Source organism: Scyliorhinus torazame, chromosome 13 (genome assembly GCF_047496885.1).
Source record: "Scyliorhinus torazame isolate Kashiwa2021f chromosome 13, sScyTor2.1, whole genome shotgun sequence".
Lineage (NCBI taxonomy): Eukaryota > Metazoa > Chordata > Chondrichthyes > Carcharhiniformes > Scyliorhinidae > Scyliorhinus > Scyliorhinus torazame.
The window spans coordinates 196,489,335-196,515,945 of NC_092719.1; the positions used below are offsets into that span (position 1 = coordinate 196,489,335).

At 49.5% G+C, this 26,611-nt stretch overlaps 1 protein-coding gene across 1 annotated transcript in view; it reads right to left on the bottom strand.

The window, feature by feature from the left end:
* Nucleotides 1–16,946, bottom strand: part of LOC140388490 (calcium/calmodulin-dependent protein kinase type 1-like) — a 315,146-nt gene extending 298,200 nt beyond the window's left edge. The window contains exons 1-2 of the mRNA XM_072472766.1: nt 16,780–16,946; nt 16,293–16,414 (exon numbers count right to left, since the gene is read on the bottom strand). Coding sequence (XP_072328867.1) covers nt 16,293–16,375 — 83 coding nt within the window. The 5' untranslated portion in view covers nt 16,376–16,414; nt 16,780–16,946. The remainder of the gene's footprint in view (nt 1–16,292; nt 16,415–16,779) is intronic.
* Between the last annotated feature and the right edge of the window lie 9,665 nt (nt 16,947–26,611).

The following is a 26,611-nucleotide window of genomic DNA, read 5'->3' on the forward strand; positions in this document are numbered from 1 at the left end:
AAGCTTTTTCAAAAAGTCTCTGAATCCCTTAGCTCCACCCAGCAATGACATCATCTCCCCCAAGATGAGAAATATTCCCAGTCAAACCACAATACATTAGCCCGGACTGAAAAACACATTCCTCCGGTCACTTTTTTACCATCTGGCTCCTATAAGCTCCTAGACCCTGAAAAACAAAATTATTTTTTTAAAAACCCATACATGACCACTGCAGTCAAACAGTATAGCCCCAGAATTTTAACACTTAAATTGCTCCAATATTTTGAATCCAATGGTGCTAAAATCCTCCATTCATCACAGGTCCTTGTACGGTAAAGAGGCTTTGAGGTTTTAGTTTAGCTAATTTGATTGCAGCTGGAGATAGGTAGATAGTGACAGCACTGCTGGAAGCAGTTGGTTTTGAAATGCTAGAGAGGGAACATCTCTCTCAGCCTTGCTAGAAGAAACACCATACCATGGAGAAATGGTTAAGAAAATAGCTGCCAGAGATCTAAAGTCCAGCTAGTTAAGGAAACTAGAGAAATGAAGAGAGGTTTCCAAGAAGTCTGGAGTTAACGGAACAGAGGAAACTGGGAACCGGAACAGATTACTGCTCAGTAAAGTCACAGAGCGTTGAAAAGACATTGGATCATGAGGCCAGAAAGATACCTACAGTATCATAAAATCTTGACTGTACAGAAGGAGGCCATTCGGCCCATCAAGTCTGCACCGACCCTCCGAAAGAGCACCCTACCCAGGCTCAATCCCCTGCCCTATCCCCATAACCACACCTAACCCCCATCCCTGTAATCCTACCTAACCTTTGGACACTAAGGGTCAATTTAGCATGGCCATTCCACCTAACCTGTACGTCTTTGGACTGTGGGAGGAAACCGGATCAGCGGAGGAAATCCACGCGGACACGGCGAGAACGTGCAGACTCCGCACAGACAGTCACCAGATGTCAGGATCGAACCTGGGTCCCTGGTGCTGTGAGATAGCAGTGCTAACCACTGTGTCACCGTGCCTTAGTGCTAATGTTTGAGAGAATGTACCAAAGTTTGGGAGACATTATTTGAAATAATAATGAAAATCGATGGCTGGACCTCAAGAGTTTGTGTAAAGGCCTTTAAGGCAAATGAAACCTGAAGGGAGAGGTGTAAAAGCTGAAAGCGAAACCTTGATGGAAGCAGCGGAGGGAAAGCATAATTTAAAAGATGATTTGAAAGTGTGACTTTTTGAAAGCGGACTTTCAAATCACTCCTGTGGAAGCCAGAGTTCAGTGAGACAAGGTGGCTCATGGTATAAGAATCATTTGGTGGGTGGGTTTCAGAGGAGATAAGCACAGACACTAACTTGGGTTCAGGAGTCTGGAGTTTGACCCCTGCAAATCTAGGTGCTTAAAAAGGACTTTCAATGGAACCATTGTAGCTTAAGATGTACTTTGTAATCCATGTTAATCTTAAAATCTGTGTGTATTTGTTAAGCTAAAATGGGGGATGGGGGTAAAGGAAATGGAAATTGCTTATTGTCACAAGTAGGCTTCAATGAAGTTACTGTGAAAAGCCCAATTTTTTCATGTTTAAGATTTTTTTCCTTGTTGAAACTAATGAGCGATCATGTGACTGTTACTTTGTGTTTTATGAAAAAAAGTAAAAGTTACAGGGCCAGATTCTCCGATTCTGAGCTTAAGTGCGGATGATCTGTGGAGCTTTATGTGGAAAAAATCGGCGCCACTCCCTTACCGATGCTGCGGCCGGTGAGGGGCTAGCAGCCGCGCCACGTAAATGCCCGACTTCCACTAAATAAACGGCCGCAGAATTGCCGGGTCCGTGGTCGCGTATGTGCCCGGCTATGACCTGCAGTGGTCGCGCCATACACACATAGCGCCGGCCATGCGCTGACCCGACCTGCTAGATAGTGCGCCCCTGGGCACCCTCCTCCAGTCCCTCCAGCCCTCACAGAAGCCCCCCTGACCGGCAGCACAGCTCCCGCCCAACTGTGGCGGCGCTGGACACAGTCCGCAGCCGCCACGCCGGGTTCCCTCACGGCTGGGACCAGTGTGCTAAACGTCCCAACGGTGTACGCTATTTCAGAGGCGTAAAACAGGCGTCGCTCCCGTTTCCATCGGGAAAAGGGATTCTCTGCCCGATCGCCGGTTATGAAATCGCCGTCGGGAAACGGAGAATCTCGCCCACAGTCTTTTGAGCCAGGGTTCCATTCTGGGATCTTCCTGTCCAGCTATATCATCAACTGGGATTGTAACCCAATCATTAACAGTGATTGGTATTCAGCTGTCATGGTTACTTTCATAGCTCCCCATTATTGTAAGATAATTGGCCCAGAATGGAGAATGATATTAATGAGCTGCTTTTATCCTTAACTGGTTAACTATTAAAGGATCCAATGGAAGGCTTTATGACTGGGCTATTGAACTCCGCTCCTTAAAATTCACCAGCATTTTAAATAGCTGCACAACTCTCCACCCCATGCTCATATGGGTTGAAGAATCAACAAATGGAACAAAACAAAAGGAACCACCATTCTTTCTTTAACAATGAGAAGAGGCCAAGTAGCAAGTTAATCAATTGTTTAAAGAAAGGAAAGGAAATTTAGATAGCATCTTTCACAACCCAACCTCAGGATGTCCAAAAGTGCTCTACAGCTACTTTTGAAGTACAGTCAGTGAGAATGTGGAAAATGGGACTGCCAATTTGTGCAAAGCAAGCCCCCACAAATGGCAACTGGATATAGACATAGAATTTACAGTGCAGTAGGAGGCCATTTGGCCCATCGAGTCTGCACCGGCTCTTCGAAAGAGCACCCTACCCAAGATCCACACCTCCACCCTATCCCCATAACCCAGTAACCCCACCCAACACTAAGGGCAATTTTGGACACTAAGGGCAATTTAGCATGACCAATCCACCTAACCTGCACATCTTTGGACTGTGGGAGGAAACCGGAGCACCCGGAGTTTTGTAAGGGCCTCGAAGAATCCAGCACGAGTTTTAAGGATACAAAGTAATAACATTTATTTACTATAACGTATATACATAACAGTAGCAGTAACTTCCCTTGCTACATACTCCTTCCTCCTGGTTCCTGAACTGGCCAGCTTATTTATACTAGGAGTTTACTAGTGGTTTCTCCGCCCCCCTCATTGGGGAAGCTCATACTCCCACGGGATTGTGGGATAGTCATTAGTCCCCAGCCAATGGTAAGTAGGCAGGTTATAACACGGAGGAAACCCACGCACACACGGGGAGGATGTGCAGACTCCGCACAGACAGTGACCCAAGCCGGAATCGAACCTGGGACCCTGGAGCTGTGAAGCAATTGTGCTATCCACAATGCTACCATGGCCCAATAATCTGCTTTTGTGAATCTGATTGATGGATAAATAAATATTGACCAAGACAGGGTGGAAAATGCCCCTGCTCTTTCACAAAATGGTGCCACAGGCTTGTCGAAGAGTAGACAGGACTTTGGTTTGTTTAATCTCTCAGCTGAAAGACTGTGCCTCCAATGATGCAGCACTCCCTCAGTACTGTACAAGAAGCCCGAATTTTCACGATCAAGTCTTTGAACTGACACTTGGACTGACAACATACAGATTTAGAAACAACAGTGCAACCCATTGAACCCCAGGTGACACCCAGTGCTAGCAGGTTCCAAACAGTCAAACCGGGAGATCTACCATATAAGCGATTGCTAACTTCATATGTACTGGTCAGATGGATTCTGTTCTTCACCGTACAACACGATGTGACCTTGGTGTCCATCTTTTCTCCCCTGCCCCTATTTGGATGACTTCTTGTAATATAGGATATAGTTTGTTCTAAATACCCTAGAACTTCTGGGACAAGCAGGCCAGTGCCCATTTGGCATTTTACAGAAAACACCCATTTCTGACACAGCCCCTTCCTGACTGTACAATAATCTGCCTTTTCCGAAGTATGTTGAAGTATGTTTGAAAGAAAATCTTTAAACTGCTCTCCTAATAATATTACATTTGGTTATAAAACAAATTAGTATTTTATTTAGAATACAGAAAAATGCGCAAATATATAAACGTGTTTAAAAATATATCTGAAAAAAGTGTAAATGGTGATCAAGCTACAATAATGTTTCAACTGAACATCAGCTCAAGTGTCACCATTTCCAGTCCATTTCCTCATCTATAAATGCATTTAATTAGGCATATACACATATATTCATATATGTATATGCTGCATAAGCTAAGTATTACCCACATTTGCATTATAATTATAATTTATTATTTTGAGCTCTACGAGGCCTTGTGGCACATTGGTTGCCTCGCTCCCACTGGGCCAGATATTCGGGGTTTGAATCCAATGGCAGGACTTGTTGGCCACAGAGGGAGCATTCAATGCGGCTCAACGGGCTGATAATCAGCTCAGCAATTCTTCCACCCCCCCCACCCCCCCAATTCCCCAAAGGGGTAAAACAAAAGGTTTGCCAGCACGCTCCAAGAACATCAATGTGTTGGAAAGCACAGCACACCTCACATTTGACAGTGGGGGCATCAAGCAGGACTCAAGTGCTTTTATATTGCTCCCAGGGACGGACGTAAACATGCAGCGCTTCAGTGTGGGGCCCTCACCAATGGGGGGGGTCCCATACGGAGAGGTGACCGTTGTGGTGGGAACACCATGGGGACACCAATCAGAGCCTTGGTTAATCTAAATTTGCAGATCTTCAGGCAAACAGAGCGGAGGCTACTAGGTCAGATAGCCAGCAACAACAACTAGGCAGGCAGCCAGGAGCACACAAGGTCGTCGAGGCTCGAGACTTGGCCACCCGAGTGAGAGCCGAGGGGCGAGCAGAGCAGCAGTGGGGTGGTGCGAAGGCCAGGCAAGCACCGGCGTCGTTCCTCAGGGTCGTTCCTCAGGGTATCGGAGAGCAGCAGCCAATTGGAAAAGTGAAAGTCTGACTCTGATTGCCCCAGTCACTAGCTGATACACTGGAAGATTTGGGCAAAGCATGTTGAGGTAAAGGTATGGAAGATTCTTTACTCTTCCATTTCCAGGACAGATTGTTCCATTCAGATTGTATGTTTTAAAAAAAATTTAGAGTACCCAATTCTTTTTTTTTCCAATTAAGGGGCAATTTAGCGTGGGCAATTCACCTACCTGGCAAATCTTTTTGGGTTGTGGGGGTGAGACCCACGCAGACACGGGGAGAGTGTGCAAACTCCACACGGACAGTGACGCGGGGCTGGGATTGAACCCGGGTCCTCGGCGCCGTGAGGCAGCAGGATTTTAACAATAACCCAACATAATGGTCACGATTCTCTTGAAATATTTCGAAGCGTGATAGCGAGCGGGAAGTGCCCAGTGAGGCCCGCAACGCTATTCACCGTTAAGGTCCACTTATGGGCTTCTCTCTGCAAGCGGTGGCTCGCTTGCTGATTCACTGGGACCACGCTCGCCAGCCCCTGGCTAACAAGGCTGAGCAGCACTTAAGCTGCACTTGCTCAGCCAACCCCAGCCAGATCGCAATATTAGCGTCGAGGAGACCAGCCCCAGGATTCGGTGATGATGACCCGGGGAGGCTCCTGGATGTCCTGTTCCCCGGGGGTCCCGGAGGGTGAGTCACAAGGGAGCCAGTGCTGTCTGGAACGAGGTGGCGGCAGCAGTCAGCTCGGGCAGTGTGACCCGGAGGATTAGCCTCCAGTGTCGGAAGAAGGTCAAAGACCCACACCGGTGGCAGCAAGAGTGAGTAGATATCAATGTCCCTCGCCCCCGGCCCCCAAGGGAGCATCCCCCCCAGGTGACTCCCAACCCTCCCTCCACCCCCAGCTCTCCCTCCACCCACCACTTTAACCCTCCCCCACCCCAACCCTCCATTCACACCCCCCTCCATTCACACCCCCCTCACCCTCTCTTTCTCTGGTCCGAGGATGCAATAACTGCAATACTATAACTGTTATAGACATGGCACAGCTGTCATCCCTGCCCTCCACCAGTGCAGATACAGACACCTCCGTGGGAAATATTAGTGGACAGGCTTCTGGGGCACAATCTGGTGAGCACCGCACCGCTGATAATGCACATCTGGTGGAGGCAGGGACCCCCAGGTGAGCCAGCAATTGGAGGGCTGCTGGATCCCAGGACCCAGCTGGGTCCCAGCCTGATGCTGAGCCTCTGGAACATGTTTACCCGGAGCTGATGTAAACGTTAGGGAGCGGCCGGGTCATTCAGAGGGAGATGTCAGCTTGGAGGAGCCCCAGAGGCTACGGGCGCAAGAGATGGCATCGGTAATGACTGGCACCGAGGCCAACACTGCTATGTTGGCACCATTAGTGAAGGTGTCCAAGGCACTGAGCAGTCGGTGACGGCCAGGTCTAAGGTTCTCGGCAGTATGACTGCCTCGCTGGGGGATGTCACCCAGTACCAGGCCGACCTTGATGAGGTTCTGCGGTCCATGTCCCGCTCTCAGATGGGAATGGCCGATACGCTGCAGAGCTTGTCCCAGTCGCAGGTGGGCATTGCCGAGGCACTGCAGAGCTTGTTCCAGTCACTGAGTAGCATTGCTGAGGGCGTCGACACCATGGTGCAGACATCGGGGAGCCGCCAGGGCTGGCAGAGCCAGATGATGCAGCAGCGGCCGGGGCTCGAACTAGCTGCTTCTCTGTCCCAAAGTGAACTCCAGGGCCTTATGGGCACCGACCGGGAGGAGGGGGCGCTGAGTGCCAACTCAGCCCCGTCCCATGTGGCGGCGATGGTGGCCACCAGCTCTCCCGAGTTCCACTCCTCTGATGAGGCAGCGTCTCGGGGTCAGCAGACCGGAACAATGCGGTACAGCTGTGCATGTGCCGTCGACAGGTGAGGCAGGGCCTTCCGGCCCTGGAGCCCCAAGAGGACGGCCACCAGGGACATTGAAGGTCACGGGACAAGGTAAGCAGCTGGCTGCCTCCACCTTCTGGGAAAACATGATGGTCGAGCTAGGAAGACCAATCACATTGAGGATCACTGAGGGCACCATCGGGAGAGTGGGGACCTGTATTGAACAATTAACACCCTTGTGCCCAACCAGTAGGAAGCCTCTGGCACTTTCTTCCACAATGCATCACTGCGTGTAGGTGAGGGGTGTGAGCGAGCACTCAGCAGACAGGCAGGGGTCAGACTATGGCATAGTTTGAGGACATCAGCACCCAGCTCTCTGTGGGTTTTCATCACCCCCCTGCCCTCGACAGTGACCCGCAGACAATGCCAACACAGTCCCAGCACCCTGGAGTGATGTGCCATATATCCTGGGAGGGTAGGAAATCGGGGTGGTGGGTGGGTAAGGATACGATGATGGACCAGGCCACGTCCAAGGTGAATCAGGCGAGTATGACGGCCTCCCTGGCCCTCCGGGCTTGCAGGACCCTCACCGCTACTTCCTGTCCTGCAGCCTCCAGCCGAGCCTCCGGTTCTTCCCTGGCCTCTGGGGGGTGTACTGGAGTGCACCACTGGAGCGGTCGAGGCATCGGAACCACATCTTGAGGAGTCCGATGCACCGCTCAATGACAGCCTGGGTGGCAGCATGGGCCTCATTGTATTGGTTCCCCAAGTCGGTCTCCGGCCTCCATACTGGCGTCATGAGTCACGGCCTCAGCGGATACTCTTTATCCCCGAGCACTGGGGCAGCACCCCAGCACCCCCGGGCGTTTTGCCTGCGAGCAAGGATGACTACTCACCTCCTCAACTCTCCACAGAAGCCCTTCCGCCAGGTTCACGTTTATCAAAAGGATACTAATCGGCACCAGAGTGACCACTTGCTGGGGAGGCCGATGAATGACAGGAGGCCGTTGGATAACGGGTGGCTCTCGTTAATTGTATGGAAATGGGGTTTAAGTGGTGACAATTGGTTTCTCACCATGCTATGGCGAGGTCCCGATTTCACCTACGGGAGCGGGCTGGTTGCATCGCAAACTGTTTGCCGCCTGGCGCAATTCTCGGTTTTGGCATCTCCAGCTCTTCACCGGCCTCGTTTCGCTTGAGGTCGAGTGCAACGAGGCCGGAATATCGCGTCTCCGTATATTTCCATTGGCACTGATTCCACTCCGTTTCTGAATCAATTGGCTGTAGTTTGCTGGGATAGTCTGTGAAATGAGCTCAATAATTCATTTCAGAGACAGACTTCCCTCCTCAAAGCAATATTCACACATACCTCCAAAATCGGTCACCATGCCTAACACACCAGTCATAATTATTATTATTTTTTTAATCTTCAATCCCACCCACCACCTCAGTTTTCTGAATGCAGGGCCTCAGTAATGGAGAAGCCAGCGGAAAGGCAACAGAAAGTGGAATTGCAAAACTAATTGAAACTGAAAATGCCACTGCCTCACTGTCAATCTGAAACCCAACATTGCCTTGGGCAACAGTAAAGTGCAGGTAATAAGCAATTTAGCCCAGTGGAGCAGAACTTTACATACATTATTCTATTACTTAAACAGCACCAGGAGTGCTATTAAGTGAGTATATGAGTATGACATCTCCATCTGTTCGCCTATACTACATAAGTACGTACGCACACACAAACACACGCACACAGAATATCTGGTCAGTGTCACAGTGCAGTTTCTTTGGAGATTGTTGTGCAAAATCTGTATGACGTATTCCCTATTATAACAGCGACTGCACTCATTGACACTAAAGCACTTCAGAGCACCCTGACATTGTGAACGGTGCTACAAATAACACAAATATTCCTTTAATGACCTTATGAAGCCAATATAATAGAATACAGAAATTACTCAATGCTCTTTAGCTTTCACAATATGTCAGGTGTAACTGGGGGTTGACAGTGGCTTGCAAGGCACCATTGGGAAATAAACTGAACATGTGGACCAATAACAAACATCAAGTCCCTGGGTATTGTGTGAAATACGGGAGAGATTCTCCATTAATAAGACTCCCTTTACACTAATCTCCGACAAATCTATATGCAGGAAATAAAAATTCATTGCCAAAGAAAGCAAGGTTAGAAAAAACTATTTTGAAATTAAAATAACGAAAACATTAAGGGCCTCGGCTTCTATCGTGTTGCACTCAAGGGTCATTTATGATATAAAATGTGTTTACAATGATTTTCTAACCAGATCAGAAGCAAAGCAGATTGCGCAAGTTGCGAGAATCACCTCGGATTTCAATTTTATAATTTGTGTGACTTTATTCCAAGCTAATTGCCTCCCTTAGCACTTTTTTGGAATCTTGTGCATGCATATGAAATTAGATCACAGGGCAGCACGGTGGTTAGCACTGTTGCCTACGGCGCTGAGGACCCGGGTTCGATCCCAGCCCTGGGTCACTGTCCGTGTGGAGTTTGCACATTCTCCCAGTGACTTCTTGGGTTTCACCCCCACAACACAAAGATGTGTAGGTTACGTGGATTGGCCACACCAAATTGCCCCTTCATTGGAAAACAATAATTGGGTATTCTAAATTTTATAAATAAATAAATGAAATTAGATCAGAGTTCAGAAGCAAAGCGATGTCTGTGACAGAAATTTATCGCTAAAATATTGATCAACGTGTAAACAAGCTTATTATTCCAAATGCATGTGTATCAAAATACAGGTTGGTCAGGGTGGTGTACTACTGCGCAGTTACGCACAGCAGAATGGTGAAGATTTATTCTCCAGTTCCATTGAGTTCCTGATCTCAGTCACCCTGGACGTTGAGACTAGATGAAACTAAGCTGCCTGGTCAACATGCTGGAAGGAAGCAAGGGTGAACCGAGAGCGACTTCGTGTCTGGCTGTTCGCCAAAGGGCAGAGATGCCAAAAGCCTGAGAGCACAACATTCGTACGGCAGTGTTTGGGTGCCGAAGCTCAATAAGACCCACCCAAGGGGAAAAGAAAATAATTCTCAAAAATCAGATGCCCTCACTAAAAATATCTGGGGCGGGATTCTCCGACCCCCCACCGGGTCGGAGAATCGCCGGGGGGGGGGGGCGGCGTGAAACCCGCCCCCGCCGGCCGCCGAATTCTCCGGCACCGAAAATTCGGCGGGGGCGGGAATCGCGCCGCGCCGGTCGGCCCCCCCCCCCCGGCGATTCTCCGGCCCACGATGGATCGAAGGCCCGCTGCTGTCATGCCAGTCCCGCCGTCGTGAATCAAACCACCTACCTTACCGGCCGGACTGGCGGCACGGGCGGGCTCCGGGGTCCTGGGGGGGGGCAATCTCGCCCCAACGGCTGCCCCCACGGTTGCCTGGCCCGCGATCGGGGCCCACTGATCCGCGGGCGGGCCTGTGCCGTGGGGGGGGGGCACTCTTTTCCTTCCGCCTCGGCCATAGCCTCCGCGACGGCCGATGCGGAAGTGACCCCCCACCGCGCATGCGCGGGGATGACGTCAGCAGCCGCTGACGCTCCCGACCCTTCGGCCTTGGCTGGCATGGCGCCAAAGGCCTTCCCCGCCGGCCGGTGGCATGTCAACCACTGCGGCGCGGGCCTAGCCCCTCAAGGTGATGGCTTGGCCCCTAAAGGTGGGGAGAAATCGAGTGGTTCCTGTCACTCCATCCCGCCGGGACCCCCCGCCCTGCCGGGTAGGGGAGAGTCCCAGCCCAGATTCTCATTCTGACTATGTTGCATTCCTATATATTGGACTGCGAAAAAAAAATTCCCATGAGCTCACTTGGTCTATTTTGGGTAGATTGGACACAGCAGAGAGAACGAGAGAGGGAGAAATAAATTATTCTTTTTTAAGTTACAGAATTAAGAATACAGACCTGATGCAGGTCAACTGAATGTTTTCTATTTTTACAGAGATACAATGAATGAAAATCACTTATTGTCACGAGTAGGCTTCAAATGAAGTTACTGTGAAAAGTCCCTAGTCGCCACATTCCGGCGCCTGTTCGGGGAGGCTGGTACGGGAATTGAACCTAGCTGCTGGCCTGCCCTGGTCTGTTTTCAAAGCCAGCGATTTAGCCCTGTGCTAAACCAGCCCCTGAGTAGAATGTAAGTAGAAGGAATTTTGGGAACGTTTGGCATTGGACTCAAGCAAAGAGAATCTGAATCTATTATTATACTCCGCAGTACTTCACATTTCACAAATTATTCAAGTAAACATTCCAGTTAGAATGAAGTTGCCGAAAGCTTTCTTCTTTTTGCTCCAGATTCTGACTTCTATTTCACAAGAACTTTTCCCAAGCTAATACATGTCACTGTGTACAAGAAAAGTATATCTAAGCTTTCAGTACATAACAATATATAACCTTTAGCCATGATCGCATGTGTGGTTTAGCTGCATAGCTACATTTTAATTTAAGCTTTGCTGGCCATTAATATCGACCATTTTCTATCAGGCAAAGACAGAAGGGCTAGTTTAAAAATAAACTCACAAAGCACATGGGTGGTTCTCAGCTATCAGTTTTTCAAATTTGATCAGATTTAAATCTAGCTTTTATCACACATACTAAGGATTTTCATCTTAACCCGAAATCTAAGAAATGATAAACGATGATGATTCAACTAAAATTGCTGATAGGTTTGCTTCTAACATGTCGGAGTTGGGATGCCATTGTCACACAACCTGCTTTTTTATCAAATTATACTTGTAAATACCACATTATGAGTGCAGTAGATTGTCGACTTCAATGGAAAAGCTATTTTCCTCTATGGGCAAAAAAGCTTTTTTATCTCACTCATGATACAAGGGTTGAAATACTCCCTAAGAAGCTGAGAACTTTATTTGAAAAGGCTGTTTTTTTTCCTAATCAGCATGCTTTTTCTCTCTCAAAAGTTTACTTCACCTCTTTGCTGTCCAGTCAGTCATTTTTATTTTAAATTTAAATAGAAAAATAGTATTGTGCATTGGTAAATCAAATGAGAAATTCCTTCTTGCGATCCCTGGCTATTTCTTGAAATAAGTTGCACATGGAAGAAACTTGCTCAATTGGGCTTGCAAATCTGTTGGACAAAAGGAGCCAACAGCAAAAGCCTGCCAAAAACTTGGGAGCAATGTCACCGTGTACATTTCTTGTAAATTTGTAATTATGGGTGTGACGAGTTGTTTACACGACAAGCAAAAAAGGTAAATTGATCAGATGCAGCCACGTACAATAAAACCAGGCTAGGGACATAGGAAGTATAGAAACAGAGACCAGCAGGAAAACCAATCTTTTCAAACAGACTATGGTAAATAAACAAAATTGGTATGCAAACTGTCGTGAGGTATGCTGGAAAAAGGCACACATTGTCGAAGCTTTTTGTCTTGTACTCATCAGAACAATTTGCGAGAATACCAAATGTAAAGGGAAGAACAGTTTAAACTGCATGAGAAGAGAGTTCTGATTGGTTGGCAAGTGGACTCCAATTGAGAGTCCTATCAGAAGAAGATGAAAGCATGTGTCTTTGTTCTGCAATACTCAAAGTTAACACTGTGGTTTTTTTCCCAAACAAACCAGAAGTTCTGATGAAGAGTCAGATGGACTTGAAACGGTAACTCTTTTTTGTTTATCTCTTCCTACAGATGGTGCAAGACTTGCTGAGTTTTTCCAGCATTCTCTATTTTTGTTTCAATTTCCAGCACCCACAATATTTTGCTTATTTTAGCTGACCAATTAGGCAGGTTTTAAGAACTGTCTTCGAGGTGGGGGCTCAGGAAAGGATTTCCAGAGCTTAGGGCATAGTCAGATGAAGGCACATCAGTCAACGGTGGAGTGATGAAAGCTGGCTCTGCACAATAGGTCAGTGATAGAGGAAAATAGAATTCTCAAAGCATTGCAGGGATGAATTTTAAAATGACATGATTCCTGGACTGAGAGCCACTGTAGGTGGCGGGTACGATGAGGGAACAGGACTTAGTGCCAGTTAGTATACATGCAATTGAGGTTTGGATGAAGTCAAGCTTACCAAGGATGCAAGATGGGAGCTAGGAGCGGCTTGGTGGCTCAGTGGTTAGCACTGCTGCCTCACAGCGCCGAGGACCCGGGTTCAATCCCGGCCCCAGGTTACTGTCTGTGTGGTGTTTGCACATTCTTCCTGTGTCTGCGTGGGACCCACCTCCACAACACAAAGATGTGCTGCGTTGGTGGATTGGTCATGCTAAATTGCCCCTCAATTGGCAAAAAAAAATAGGGTACTCTAAATTTATATTTTAAAAAAAGATGGGCGCTTAGCCAGGAAAGGCATTGCAATAGTCAAGTCTGAGGTAACAAAGACATGAATGAAAGTTTCAGTTGCTGAGCTGAGGTAGGAGCATGGTTGGGCAATGTTACTAAGGAGGGAGTCAACAAAATTGTTGTTGTAAGGGAAATGGAAAGTGGAAGCTCTTCTCCGGATCAACAGGATGCCAAGGCTGTCAATGGCCTGAGTCAGCTGCAGCAGCCAGGAGGAGGGATGAAGTCGTGCCTGCAGTTTGTGGCAAGGTCTGAAAATAATGGCTCCAGTTTCCAAATATTTAACTGGAGGAAACAACTGCTAATCTAATACTGGATATCAGACCAGCAGAGTGGCAAATCAAAGGGAATGGAGAAGTGAAGGCAAAGTAAAGCTAGTTGTCACCTGCGTGTATATTCAACCATTGTGGCCTGGATTGACTCTCCATTGATCCGTAAATGGCAGAAAAGATCAAAAATCAGAACTCCGGCCTGCAAACACAGCACCAGCTACTTTTGCGGGTGAAGGAATGGGGACGGTCGTATTTCCTGTATCTGCAAATTGCAGAGGCAACTGCCCATAAAGTCAGCAGCTGCTTCCACTGATGTCTAATTTTGATGGCCCAAGTGTGTGGCACAACATGTGCCAAAATCTGGCAGGAACGGGTCTGAACTTTGTGAAGCCCTTTGGAAAGTTGGGGTACCACTTTCGATATGCTCCCGAGACAGCTTTCAGAGAGGTCAGATGCCCTTTGGAAAGGAAGCGTGCCCTTGGGATTTTTAAAATTAGGCATGAATGTGCATTAAAAGAGTGCATGGATTCATTAACTGTCAAGCTCATTAGGACTGTCAAAAGTATCAAAAATAACCTATAGGAACAATTATCAAATGTGTCCAAATGAACTGACAAGGGCAACTGTCAAGGCATTTAAAACTCATGCTCTTTAAAATTTGGGAAAAATACATGGAGTGTTTAAAAAATATATTACTTGCTATTTCACCCTGTTTGGTGGCATAAGCCTGAGGGTTTTCATTACTGGATTTGTGCTGCATGACTGGTTTCACAATAATCCATTATCACAGTCTGCAATTTCAGCTTGATTGACTGCTCCATGTTTGTTATAGACTATTTATAGTCAGACAATCAATTTTAATGTTTATTTATATAAGGATTATGCACTTGAATTAAATGTTTATACTCATAAGGGATTGTGTGGTTGAAGGAAGGTAAATATAGTGAATGGATTTTATGAATGTTGGCACCTAAAAAAGGAAGTCTGCAACAGACATTTAGAACTTTATATTAATTCATCTCAGCATGGCTTGAGGTCTGTCATAGTGGATAATGGGTGAGTTAGCATGACATTTGTATGGGCAAAGGGTGGTGGATGTGAGCACGAACTGGCTTTGAGGATAGGAGGGGCCATAGACTGGCATAGTCTGCGTGGGGGGGGGGGGTTGGTGGTGGAGGGATGAGGGCTAGATGGCCGTTTATTGTTTCATTGTTTTTTAAATATCTTAAGTGCTAGTTCTGCCCGGCCTTCCTCCGCACCCTGCAGCCTATGTTCTCCTTCCAGGGTCATCTGGCCTGACTCCGAGGACACCGGCACCCTGGAAAGAAAATCCGGTTCACGTTTTTTCCAGGTCGGACATGCGGAGCCAGGAAATGTCCCGAGTCTGCGCCCCTGACCCCGGAGACTTGTGCTTTCAGATGAGCAGCATATTGATAAGAAATAGGAAAGGGCCTTGACTCAATTACTGGGATTCCAGAGATAATCACACAGGAGGGGAAATGGACACCATTGGTGGTGATTCACCTCTGTGACTGGATCCAGGTGAGAGCAGAATCCCCCTCCTCCAACTGGACAACAGAAAGCAAGGAGGAGGATTCAGTCAACTGTGTCAAAGGCTGCAGACAGATCAGGAATAATAAGGTGCGACACACGGTCGCATAGGATATTGTGCTGTGACAGGTGCAGAAACATGGAGTTGCTGGAAAGATTGGAAGGCAGCAAAAGTGGAGGTCAAAATCCAAACTTAGCACCTGAATGCGTTTTTTGACACTATCTTTTTATTATTTGTCCATGGGATGTGGGCGTCACTGGCTAGGTCAGCATTTGATGCCCACCCCCAACTGTTCTTGAGGGGGTGGTGGCAAACCTCTTGCTTGAATCGCTGCAGTCCAAGTGGTTTAGATACACCCATAGTGCTGTTAGGAAGAGAGTTCCAGGATTTGGACCCAGCAACAGTGAAGGAACGGCGATACAGCTCCAAGTCAAGATTATAACTGAAGCTACAAAGACCTGATGCACATTGCAAAGTTGCAACCTTTGAATGGATAGTTGGGTAAGACTGCAACTTGTAGTAGACTGACAGACCAGTAAATCTTTTTTTTTTGCCTGTGCAACGTGCTTCAACCATAACAATTCTTGGGTATATCTCTGTGCGAGTGTTCCCGCTTCGATTGTTCACCAGTGATCCATGGAGTATACACAGCTAGATGGATGAGAACTTTTTCAGGATCGGTTATAATGTCCCACAGAGTAAAGTCCTAATGCTATCTATCTAGGCTGACACATCGAATGAGTGAAGACACCTGGAAACCATAGCTTAAGGCGAACGTTCAAAGCAAGGGGTGGGAAGGATCATAAAAGGGAGGTAGGAATCAACAAATTGATGTTACGCCACTCAAATAGTGGATTATGCAGTTAAAGCAATCAGTAAATATAATAAAAGCTCCAATATTCGCAAACGTTTGGGGAATATAACCTGAAGCTACGGAAAAAGGTATTTATCATCCACGGCAGGGTCTCCCTGAAGTAACTCAACGGTCAAGCTTCGTTTCATATTCCCCATTCAGAAGACAGCAGAGCACAGTCCTTTTGTAACTGTTGAGGACTCAGAGGGGGAGGTATACTGCTACAGATCTGGCGATGTCGCCTGCCCCCCCTTTTTTACCGCCTGCAGTTACTTTCACATGTGTCTCGTCTTCAGATTTAAGTCGCGGATCACCAGAAGGAGCTCGAAGCCTTCACCCCCAAACGATCAGGCCACCAGAATACGCATTTTATTTTAAAGATATGCATGCTATGTTGACAATCAATTCAGATCTCGGCGTGATGTCCTGACCTCCGACAACAAATTAATCAGTTCCCAGAGGGCAGAAAACACCGGTACATAACTGACCGTACTTACGTTCCCAGGACTTCTCTGAACTCGTACGCCACTTTGATTTCTTCCTTCTTTTTCCATGTTTTGTCCATCTCTCCTAGAGGCATGCTACCCTATGTCTTTTCCGAAGAGTGCAGCTTCTTCCACTGGGAGAGGGAGGGGGGAGAAGAAAAACAGGGAGGAGAGAATGATGTTGGCTTTACTTTCGGTGCATGAAAGAATCCGCCTCCAAGCAGCACCAGAGGCTGAGCATTTAAGATCAAGCCTTGTTAATAACGAGCGGCCAAAGCAGGAGGAGGAACTGGAATTATACAAAAAACACACTACAGCCTGGCTTTCGGAGATGCACACATACACACACACAAATAAATGATTTCGCCAATAATGTTATTTTAAGAAACGATGCAGATCAGAAATGTCAAGAACCTCTCGTTGTAAGAGACTAGACAGAAGATGTGATCATTGGGGAAAGACACGGTGAAAAGAGCTGAGGAGCTGCTTGGTCGCTTACCTGGTTATGTGTGTGTGTTGCACTGTGTAGCTGCTTGGCAGCCTGCTTCCTGCTGTGTGTGCCCGGCTCTCCCTCTCTTTGTGTCTCTGTGAGAGTCTCCGGGTGGCTCCCAGCTCCCTCTCCCTCTCCAGCGCTCGCTACATCCAGCGCTTGACACTCAGCTGCTGCCGCATTGACGTCAGCGTCCCGCCACAGGTGGGCGGGGTTTCGTCTCCCCACCAATCGGAGACAATCGCGGGGGGCGGTGCCTGGCGGCAGCTCCGTCCAATGGCAAGCCTGGAAGGGTAGAAGGGGGCGGGGGCAGCCCTCTTCCGGGTGAAATCGATCATTGACACTCTCATTCATGAATCCCGTCCCCAGCTTTGACCGCAGGTCATTGACCTGAGCTGCTAGCTCTGCTCCTCTCTCCTCGGGGGCTGCGTGGCCTGCTGAGTATCTCCTTGCATCTTCTCCTTTCTTTAAAAAAAAATATTTTAATTCAATTTTAACAAATTTTCAACAAACCCCCCCCTTACAGAAAGAAAAAAGAAAACACACAGGACACCGCATGCCCAAACTATACAGAGAATTCCCACAAAATACCAACCCCCCCACAAAACAAGATAAACACATACCCGCAGGACCCCCCCCCCCCCCCCCCCCCCGGGTTGCTGCTGCTGCTAACCTCCTAACGTTCCGCCAGAAAGTCTAGGAACGGTTGCCACCGCCTGAGGAACCCTTGCACAGATCCCCGCAAGGCAAACTTTACCCTCTCCAATTTAATGAACCCTGCCATGTCATTAATCCAAGCTTCTACGCTTGGGGGCTTCGCATCCTTCCACAGTAGCAGAATCCTCTGCCGGGCTACCAGGGACGCAAAGGCCAGAATACCGGCCTCTTTCGCCTCCTGCACTCCCGGCTCGTCCGATACCCCAAATAATGCTAACCCCCAGCTCGGCATGACCCGGGTGTTCACTACCTTGGACACAATCCTCGCAAAGCCCCTCCAAAACCCATCCAGCGCTGGGCACGCCCAGAACCTATGGGCGTGATTTGCCGGGCTCCCCGAAAACCTCACACACCTGTCCTCTACCCCAAAAAACCTACTCAACCTCACCATATGCGCCCTGTGAACAACTTTAAACTGTATCAGGCTGAGCCTGGCGCAAGAGGAGGAAGATTTAACCCTACCCAGGGCATCAGCCCACAGACCCTCAACTATCTCCCCCCCCCCCGAGCTCCTCTTCCCACTTGCTTTTTAGTTCCTCCACCGAGGCCTCCTCCTCTTCCTGCATCTCCTGAGAGATCGTCGAGACCTTGCCTTCTCCAACCCATACACCCGAAATCACCCTGTCCTGAATCCTTCGTGCTGGAAGCAGCGTGAATTCCCTCACCTTTCGTCTCACAAACGCCTTCACCTGCATGTACCTGAAGGCGTTTCTGGGGGGCAGCCCAAATTTCTCCTCCAGCGCCCCAAGGCTCGTGAACGTCCCATCTATAAACAGGTCCCCTATTCTTTTAATTCCTGCCCGATGCCAGCTCAGAAACCCCCCATCCATTCTTCCGGGATGAACCGATGGTTCTCCCGAATCGGGGACCAAACCGAGGCCCCCACCTCACCCCTGTGTCGCCTCCACCGCCCCCAAATTTTCAGAGCCGCCGCCACCACCGGACTCATGGTGTACCTTGTAGGCGGGAGCGGCAACGGTGCCGTCACCAGCGCCCATAGACTCGTGCCCACACAGGACGCCATCTCCAGCCTCTTCCACGCCGCCCCCTCCCCTTCCATTACCCACTTACGGATCATCGCCACATTGGTAGCCCAGTAATACCCACATAGATTCGGCTACGCCAGCCCTCCTCTGTCCCTGCTACACTCCAAAAACACTCTTTTTACCCTCGGGGTCTTATTCGCCCACACAAATCCCATTATACTCCTGCTTACCCGCTTAAAAAAGGCCTTTGGGATCAGAATGGGAAGGCACTGGAATACAAAGAGGAACCTCGGAAGGACCGTCATTTTAACCGACTACACCCTACCCGCCAGCGAGAGTGGCAACATATCCCATCTTTTGAACTCCTCCTCCATCTGCTCCACCAACCGTGTCAAATTGAGCTTATGCAGGTTCCCCCAACTGCTAGCCACCTGGATCCCCAGGTACCAAAATCTCCTTTCCGCCCTCTTCAGTGGAAGCTCGTCTATCCCCCTTCCCTGGTCCCCTGGGTGTACCATAAAGAGCTCACTCTTCCCTACGTTAAGCTTATATCCAGAAAAGTCCCCAAACTCCCTGAGGATCCGCATTACCTCCGGCATCCCCTCCACTGGGTCCGCCACATACAATAACAGGTCATCGGCATACAGCGACACCCGGTGTTCCGCTCCCGCCCGAACCAATCCCCTTCAGTTCCTGGACTTCCTCAGTGCCAATACCAAAGGCTCAATTGCCAATGCGAACAACAAGGGGGACAGGGGACACCCCTGCCTCGTCCCCCCGGTACAGCCAAAAGTACTCCGACCTCCGCCGGTTTGTGGCCACGCTCGCCACCGGGGCTTTATAAAGTAGCCTAACCCACCTGATGAACCCCTCCCCGAACCCAAACCTCCGCAGCACTTCCCAAAGATACTCCCACTCCACCGTATCGAAGGCCTTCTCCGCGTCCATAGCCGCCACTACTTCCGCTTCCCCCTCCACTGAAGGCATCATAATTACATTAAGGAGCCTCCGCACATTGGTGTTCAACTGCCTACCCTTCACAAATCCTGTTTGGTCCTCGTGAATCACCCCCGGGACATAGTCCTCAATTCTTATAGCCAGCACCTTCGCCAGCAACTTCGCGCCGACATTGAGGAGCGAGATCGGCCTGTACAACCCACATTGTAATGGGTCCTTGTCCCGCTTCAAGATCAGCGAGATCAGCGCCCTGGACATTGTCGGGGCGCCTCACTAGCAGTGGGCCCAACAAGTCCATGTACTTCCGATAGAATTCTACCGGGAACCCATCCGGCCCTGGTGCCTTCCCTGCCTGCATGCTCCCTAGCCCCTTGACCAGCTCCTCCAGCCCAATCGGTGTCCCCAACCCAACCATCTGCTCCTCCTCCACCCTCAGGAACTCAGCCAATCTAAAAATCGCTGCATCACCCCCTCCCCCGTCTGGGCTCAGACCTATACAGCTCTTCATAAAAGTCCCTGAATGTCCCATTTATTCCCATCGCGCTCTGCACCGTGTTCCCCCCTTTATCCCTAACTCCACCAATCTCCCTCGCTGCCTCCTGCTTACGGAGCTGATGTGCCAGCATCCGGTTCGCCTTCTCCCCATACTCTAACCCTAACACCCGCCCCTTGCGCTTTCCTCCACTGCACCTCTGCCTTCCTGGTAGTCAACAAGTCGAATTCGGTCTGGAGGTTTCGTCGCTTGGGGGCCTCTGCATAGCTCCTATCCACCCTTAATATCTCCCCCACCAATCTCTTCCTCTCTCTCTTCTACTTATGGGCCCTAGTGGAGATTAGCTCTCCCCTGACTACCGCCTTCAGCGCCTCCCAGACTACCCCCACCTGCAGCTCCCCATTGTCATTGGCGTCTAAGTATATTTCAATACACCCCCGAATCCGCCCGCACACCTCCTCATCCGCCAACAGTTCCAAATCAAGGCACCACAGCGGGTGCTGGTCTCTCTCCTCCCCCAACTCCAGCTCCACCCAATGCGGGGCATGGTCTGAAATAGCTATGGCCAAATATTCCGTGCCCTCCACATTCGGGATTAGCACCCTACTCATAATGAAAAAATCTATCCGGGAGTAGGCTTTATGGATGTGGGAAAAAAAGGATAATTCCCTGGCCCTCGGCCTGGCAAACCTCCATGGGTCCACTACCCCCATCTGGTCCATAAACCCCCTGAGCACCCTGGCCGCAGCCGGCCTCTTACCCGTCCTGGGCCTAGAACGGTCCAGTGCTGGGTCCAACACTGTGTTGAAGTACCCCCCCCCCCCCCCCCCCCCCGCCGCCCGCCCCCCCCCCCCCCCCCCCCCCCCAATTATCAAGCTTCCTGCCTCCAGATCAGAATCCGACCCAGCATGCGCCTCATGAAACCGGCATTGTCCCAATTCGGGGCGTATACATTCATTAGTACCACCCGCACCCCTGCAGCTTACCATTCACCATCACGTACCGACCTCCATTATATGCCACGATGTCCAGCGCCTCACCGTTCCCCACCAAAATCGCCACCCCTCGATTCTTTGCGTCCAACCCAGAATGGAAAACCTGCCCTACCCACCCCTTCCTCAGCCTAACCTGATCAGCCACCTTCAAATGTTCAAATGCGTCTCCTGGAGCATAACCACATCTGCCTTCATTCCCTTTAGGTGCGCGAACACCCGGGCCCTCTTGACCGGCCCGTTCTGGCCTCTCACATTCCAAGTTATCAGCCGGATCAGGGGGCACCCCCCCCCCCCCCAACCCCGCCGCCGACTAGCCATCTCCCCTTCTAGGCCAACCACGTGCCCGTACCCCCCGGACCCTCCATTCCCCCAGGCGGCGGACCCCCGCCCCAACTCTCTCTCTGAACACCAGCTTCCCTTTGGTCAATGCAGCAGTGCCCCCCCCCCCCGAGCTAGGTCCCCCCCGTAGCTGTATTGCTCCCCCCATGGCACTCCCGTAAGTCAGCTGACTCCTGCTGACCCCGGCCTCTCCCGCCACTCCATCGACCCCCCAGTGCGAGAATCCCCTCCTCCTCCTGGCAATCAGTGTGCGCTCCTCTCCAGCGCCGCCCTTTGCCTCCAGGAAAAAGCCCGCGCTTTCCCACCAAGCCGGCCCTGCCCTCTCTGGCGCAGCTCCCTTTTTGCGGCCTTGTCTCAACTACCCCACCCTGGGCCTCCAACTCCCCCCCCCCCCCTCCCTCCCCCTTTGCGGGGCCCCCTCCTTCCAACAACCGACACACACACTCCCACACAGTCCCCACGTCGAACCATTTCGCCCCACCCCACCCAGCACCAAAGAAAACAGAACAGAGCATCCCCCAAAACACAGTAACCCCCTTAGGCACCCCCTCCTAACAAACCTTCAGTTCGAGTCCAACTTTTCAGTTTGAATAAAAGTCCACGCCTCCTCCGGCGTCTCAAAGTAATGACGCCGATCCTGAAACGTGACCCACAATCGCTCCGGCTGCAGCATCCCGAATTTCAAGCCCTTCCGATGCAGAACCGCCTTAGCACGGTTGTAGCCGGCCCTCTTCTTGGCCACCTCCGTGCTCCAGTCCTGATATATTCGGATCTCTGTGTTCTCCCACCTGCTGCTCCGTTCCTTTTTGGCCCATCTCAGGACACACTCCCTGTCCACAAAGCGGTGGAACCGCACCAGTACTGCCCACGGCGGTACCTTGGGCCTCCTCGCCAGGACTCGGTGAGCCCCATCCAGCTCCAGGGGCCTCGGGAAAGCGCCCGTGCCCATCAGCGTGTTAAACATCGTGACCACGAATGCCCCGGCATCCGACCCCTCCACTCCCTCCGGGAGACCCAGAATCCGAAGAATCTTCCTCCTTGACCGATTCTCCATATCCTCAAACTTTTCCTGCCACTTCTTGTGCAGCACCTCGTGCGCCTCCACCTTCATCACCAGGCCCAAGATCTCATCCTCGTTCTCCAAGGCCTTTTGCCGCACCTCCCGGATCGCTGCCCCTCGGGCCTTCTGGGTCTCAACCAGCTTGATCAATCGATGCCTTCATCGGCTCCAGCAGCTCTGCCTTCAGGTCCGCAAAGCAGCCCACGCTGCCTGGTCTCCACCCGCCGCCATTTTGCTTCTCCTCCCTTGCACTTTTCGCTGCACCAAAATCACTTTTTTGACCGCTCCTTTCCTGGTCCAATCCATACAGTGCCGGGGGAACCGTACTGTCAGCTTCCCACACTGGGAACCGTTGAACAAATGCCGTTGGGGCCCCTCAAAAGAGCCCAAAGGTCCGTTTCTGACAGGAGCTGCCGAACGTGCGACTTAGCTCCGCATAGCCGCAACCGGAAGTCTTCCTTCTCCTTTCTTTTTGAAATTTCAGGTTCATCAGTAAATCTCCACAGCAATATTGAAGCCGCCTGTTTGATCGTCACCCAACTTAAACCCTCACCCCCTCCACACTGTGTGTGCACCATCTACTAGGTGCACTGCAGCAAACTCACCAAGGCCCCTCCGGCAGAAACTTCCCACCACCGAGAAGGACAAGGGCAGGTAGACACGTGAGAGCCACACCACCTGGAGATTCCCCTCCAAGCCACTCACCAAGCTGACTTGGAAATATTGTGCCATACTTTCACTGTCGCTATCAATACCCTGGAACTCCCTCCCCGACAGCACTGTGGGTGTACCTACACCACATGGACTGCACCTTCTCAAGGGCAATTAGGGATGGATAATAAGTTCTAGCCTAACCAACGACAGCCACATCCCACGGTAGCATAAATAAAGTCTTAATCTGCAAATACAGATAGAAATACATTGGAATGATCTATATCCGGTAACTGCAGAATTTTGCTTTTGCCTAATTGTTTAATTCAGTGTCACTACTTTTCTAAGAATGCCCCGCTTGAAGAAGTTCGACTTTTCCAACTTGTTTAAAACCCATGTAATTTCTAACTTTTCCAGTTCAAAGCAGAGGCAACTTGTCCACATTAGCAATGGTATAGAAAGACGACTATGATTTAAAAGAAAACTCTTGGGAAAGGAGATCACCTGTCTCTGAAAAGTATCAACAAGGGATATGTCTTTGACAAGCATTTGATCATCTAAAAGTGGCTGCTGCAGGGTATTGGAGGAAATTTTCAAGCAAGTGAAAGGACAGAGGATTGGCTCTCCAGCCAGGAGGGCCAATGGGAGTACCCAATGTTCTGGGCATTTGGTACCTCCATTGGGAGAGGTGGGCACAGCCGCTGCAGGTGGGGGTCCGTAAGGGCACCTCAAGGTAGAGGTGCCCTATGAAAACTTGTAAATACTCAAAAATGTCCCAGGTTCGATTCCCCGCTGGGTCACTGTCTGCGGAGTCTGCGCATTCTCCCCGTGTCTGCGTGGGTTTCCTCCGGGTGCTCCGGTTTCCTCCCACAGTCCAAAGATGTGCAGGTTAGGTGGATTGGCCATGCTAAATTGCCCTTAGTATCCAAAAGGTTAGGAGGGGTTATTGGGTTACGGGGAAAGGGTGGAAGTGAGGGCTTAAGTGGGTCAGTTCAGACTCGATGGGCCGAATGGCCTCCTTCTTCACTGTATGTTCTATGTTCTATGTATAGGGGTCACAGCTGCCAGGCCATTATAGCAGAGAAGGGAAAAAACCCTTCACAAGATCATCTGTGCGGCTGTGGCCCTCAATAGCCAAGTTGTTTGTGCCGCGTCTCTTTGCAGGATGCAACTCAGTCCTGCAGGCCAGCCGTCAGGAGGCTGCCACCAATCTATCTACGAGTTCCGACCACATCAGGAGGCCCATCTGAAATCTCGTGTGTGAAGAATGCCGTCAATTGGCATTTAACTTGTCCACTGGTGGGCGGGCAGATAACCATCACCTCCCAGAATCCACCTCCCTGGTTAAAGGCCAGAGGAGGGAACATGCCAGCAAAATGCCAACTCGTAATAAGAAACTGCCAGGCGCACCCAGCTCTTGTATAAGAACAGGAAGCACAGCCCGTGCAAATAGTCCAAATCTACAAATTGAGTCGATCAGGTTTTTTTCTGACTGGCTGATCTTCTCAAAGTTTGACCTTGCAGCTCAGAACCTGTAGATTCAATGTTCCCCATGACATTCCCATGCTCAGGAACTGTTGAACTATCTGTCACTGCAGCTGACGTTGATTCTGATGTAGACTCGGCATCCAACATGTTGTTCTGAAAGTCTTCTCTGGTTTTCAAGAATGAGCGACAATTTCTTCTCAAAATCAACCTATCCTCTGATTGTACATTGTAGGAATAAGGTGCTACTTCTTCAAGTTTTTCTCGACCAATTGCCCAAATCTTCTACTCTCACAATGTCATCACAACTCAGAGTTGGTAAAGTTCTGGACACTACCAGAGAACTGCTTTTATTTTGCTTTAATGTTTTGCATTTCCTGCGCCACTGCATTTTTCTCCTCCTTTGCCAAGTATGGAAGTGCGGTACACAGCCTTCTATTCATGAGTAACTCTGCTGGCGATCTACTATGTGACAATGGTGACACTCTGTCACTCAATAGTGCGAGATATGGATCAGATTGGCTGTCTATTGCCTTCAACAATTGCTTGACAATATGTACACCTTTTTCACCTTTTCCATTGGCTTGAGGGTACAATGGACTTGACTTGACGTGATTGAAATCATACGTGACTACAAAGTTTTGCCACCCTTAACAGCTAAAACAAGGACCATTGTCACTCATGACGACTTGAGGAATTCCGTGTTTAGCAAAAATTGACATGGTTTGCAGTGTTGCACTGCTTGCCATCATGCTTGACAGGAGAGCCATTTCGGGATCGTTTGGAAAATAGTTTATGACCATTAAATAATCTTTCTCTCATAGGTTATCATAGAATTTACAGTGCAGAAGGAGGCCATTCGGCCCATCGAGTCTGCACCGGCTCTTGGAATGAGCACCCTACCCAAGGTCAACACCTCCCCATAACCCAGTAATCCCACCCAACACTAAGGGCAATTGTGGACACTAAGGGCAATTTATCATGGCCAATCCACCTAACCTGCACATCTTTGGACTGTGGGAGGAAACCGGAGCACCCGGAGGAAACCCACGCACACACGGGGAGGATGTGCAGACTCCGCACAGACAGTGACCCAAGCCGGAATCAAACCTGGGACCCTGCAGCTGTGAAACAATTGTGCTATCCACAATGCTACCATGCTGGCACATAGGTGAAAGAGATCCATAGCTACTTTCTGAAATGGTGGCATAGGTAAAATCAAATATTTGCATAGGTTCTCTTGTTTGCTTGTAACGATGCGCCTGGCATGTGTTACAACAACTGACCATTCTGTCAATATCCTTGTTTCTATCGGGCAGTAAACAGAGTCACCAGCTCTCTGTTTACATTTCTCAATCCCGAGATGTCCTTCATGTATCCTCCTTAATACATCCTTGCAAAGACATTGAGGTATACCTATAATGTTCAAACAAAGTACCACTCCATTAACGATACTGAGTTCAGATCTTATATTGTAGAACTCCAAACATTGACATCTGGGCCAGTGTGAGTTGATGTTTCTCATCACCTCTTGAAGAGTTTGATCCTTCCTGGTCTCTTCTTGGATCTCACATAGTTTTGTATCTGATACCAGTAGTAGTATGGAAATAGGATTGACACACAGATCTACATCTGCAGCAATTTTACTACTCATATTTTGTATCGCCACTCTCAAGAATGCATCTGCTAAAAACAAATATTTGCCTGGTGTGTAGATGAGATTGAAGTCATAGCATTGTAACTTCATCACCAACCTCTGAATGCACAGAGACATCTGGTTGAGATTTTCCTTGATGATGTTAACCAAAGGATCATGATCTGTCTCAACTGTAAAAGTTGGAAGCCCATACAGATAGCCGTGGAATTTCTCCAAGCCTCCAACTAAACCCAGGCATTCTTTTTCGATTTGAGCATACCTCTGCTCTGTTGTCATCATGGGTTGTGATGCATACGCGACTGGTTTCCAAACGTCATGCTCGAGTTGCAGAAAGAACTGCTCCTAGACCATCTTTCGATCTGTCTGTTGATACTTTAATCTGCTTAGATGGGTCAAAAAACGTGAGAACTGGCGTGATGGTTAGTGATGTCTTGAGCTTCTTCCACTCTTGCTCATGTTGCTCAGTCCAGCGAAATCCGTTGTCTTGTGCAGGAGATCACA